General features: G+C 43.4%; 1 protein-coding gene across 1 annotated transcript; it reads right to left on the reverse strand.

The window, feature by feature from the left end:
* Positions 1 to 97: 97 nt before the first annotated feature.
* On the reverse strand, positions 98 to 1356 carry LOC113473022 (dynein heavy chain 12, axonemal-like; the record flags this gene model as incomplete). The annotated part of the gene is made up of 2 exons (XM_026832788.1): positions 98 to 400; positions 1174 to 1356. Coding segments are annotated over 2 exons (486 nt in total), but the record flags the coding sequence as incomplete, so codon positions are not given.
* Positions 1357 to 1453: the final 97 nt, after the last annotated feature.

Here is a 1453-nt window from a genome sequence, read left to right on the forward strand (position 1 = left end):
GATAGTTATCGATAGTTTTTTTGAAAAATATCGATAACTATCGATGGCGCCGACTATCGATAGTTCTCCTCCTCTAGTACCTACTAAAAAAACTCACCTAATGTTGACCATAGTAGATCGGACTACAGTTAACAATCGGTTGAATCTCTCCATCTCCTGTACGAGAACCGTGTTCATAGATTCGGAATAGTCTACTGGAAACTCTTGCATCGCTTTCTCTTGGTCGAAATTTGGCGGCAACTGAAATCAAGTTATGCCTAATGTTGACCATAGTAGATCGGACTACAGTTAACAATCGGTTGAATCTCTCCATCTCCTGTACGAGAACCGTGTTCATAGATTCGGAATAGTCTACTGGAAACTCTTGCATCGCTTTCTCTTGGTCGAAATTTGGCGGCAACTGAAATCAAGTTATGAGTACCTATGAGAAATGTTGAAGGTAGGGAAAATAGCCACTGTTATCCACGGCTTTGTTTTTGATTATTTGTTTGTGTGTGTGTGTGTCTTTTTAGGTACCTACCTCATATTTATTTATTAAAGAAAAAAAAGCTGTTGAGCAAATTTCCATATTTCAATAATCTTCTGGTACCTAATGTCGCCACTGGTCCTTACTCGAATCAAGTAGCTACTCAATTGTCCTCACTGAGTGCACCCCGAACTCCAAGCACAGAGCCGAAAAAAAACTCGGCTCCGCCGGTAATCGAACCTGGTCCTCCTGCGTGCAACACACTCGGTCAAGGAGGCTCCTCCTGATTGCTACACCAGAAGTATTGTGGTGAACAGAACCTGGAACCCCTCTGTATGAATCTCTGTTACGAAATCATCGTTCTCCGATCATTGTGCTAAATTTTAGGTAACGTTGATTTTTACCTTACTGACTATATCATCACAAATGGCGGACACGATTTGATCGGAACCACCCACGGTGGCTCCTCCTGATTGGTAATGTCGCCACTGGTCCTTACTCGAATCAAGTAGCTACTCAATTGTCCTCACTGAGTGCACCCCGAACTCCAAGCACAGAGCCGAAAAAAACCTCGGCTCCGCCGGGAATCGAACCCGGACCTCCTGCGTGCAACACACTCGGCCAAGGAGGTTGCTTGTATGAATCTCTGTTACGAAATCATCGTTCTCCGATCATTGTGCTAAATTTTAGCTAACGTTGATTTTTACCTTACTGACTATATCATCACAAATGGCGGACACGATTTGATCGGAACCACCCACGGTGGCTCCTCCTGATTGCTGCACCAGAAGTATTGTGGTGAACAGAACCTGGGACCCCTGTAGATCCTTGGTAATGCCTGAATTATCATGAAGACCATACACTTCAGGCGATGGAATAGCGGGTAGATCCTATGGACATGAGAAGTTCAATGGAGGAGTTGCAATTGGGAAAATATTTTTAATAAAAGGTCGATTCCTACGTAAAAAGTTGTGAAAAATTCAAATC

The sequence above is a fragment of the Diaphorina citri genome, unplaced genomic scaffold (assembly GCF_000475195.1).
Source record: "Diaphorina citri unplaced genomic scaffold, Diaci psyllid genome assembly version 1.1 scaffold12649, whole genome shotgun sequence".
NCBI lineage: Eukaryota > Metazoa > Arthropoda > Insecta > Hemiptera > Psyllidae > Diaphorina > Diaphorina citri.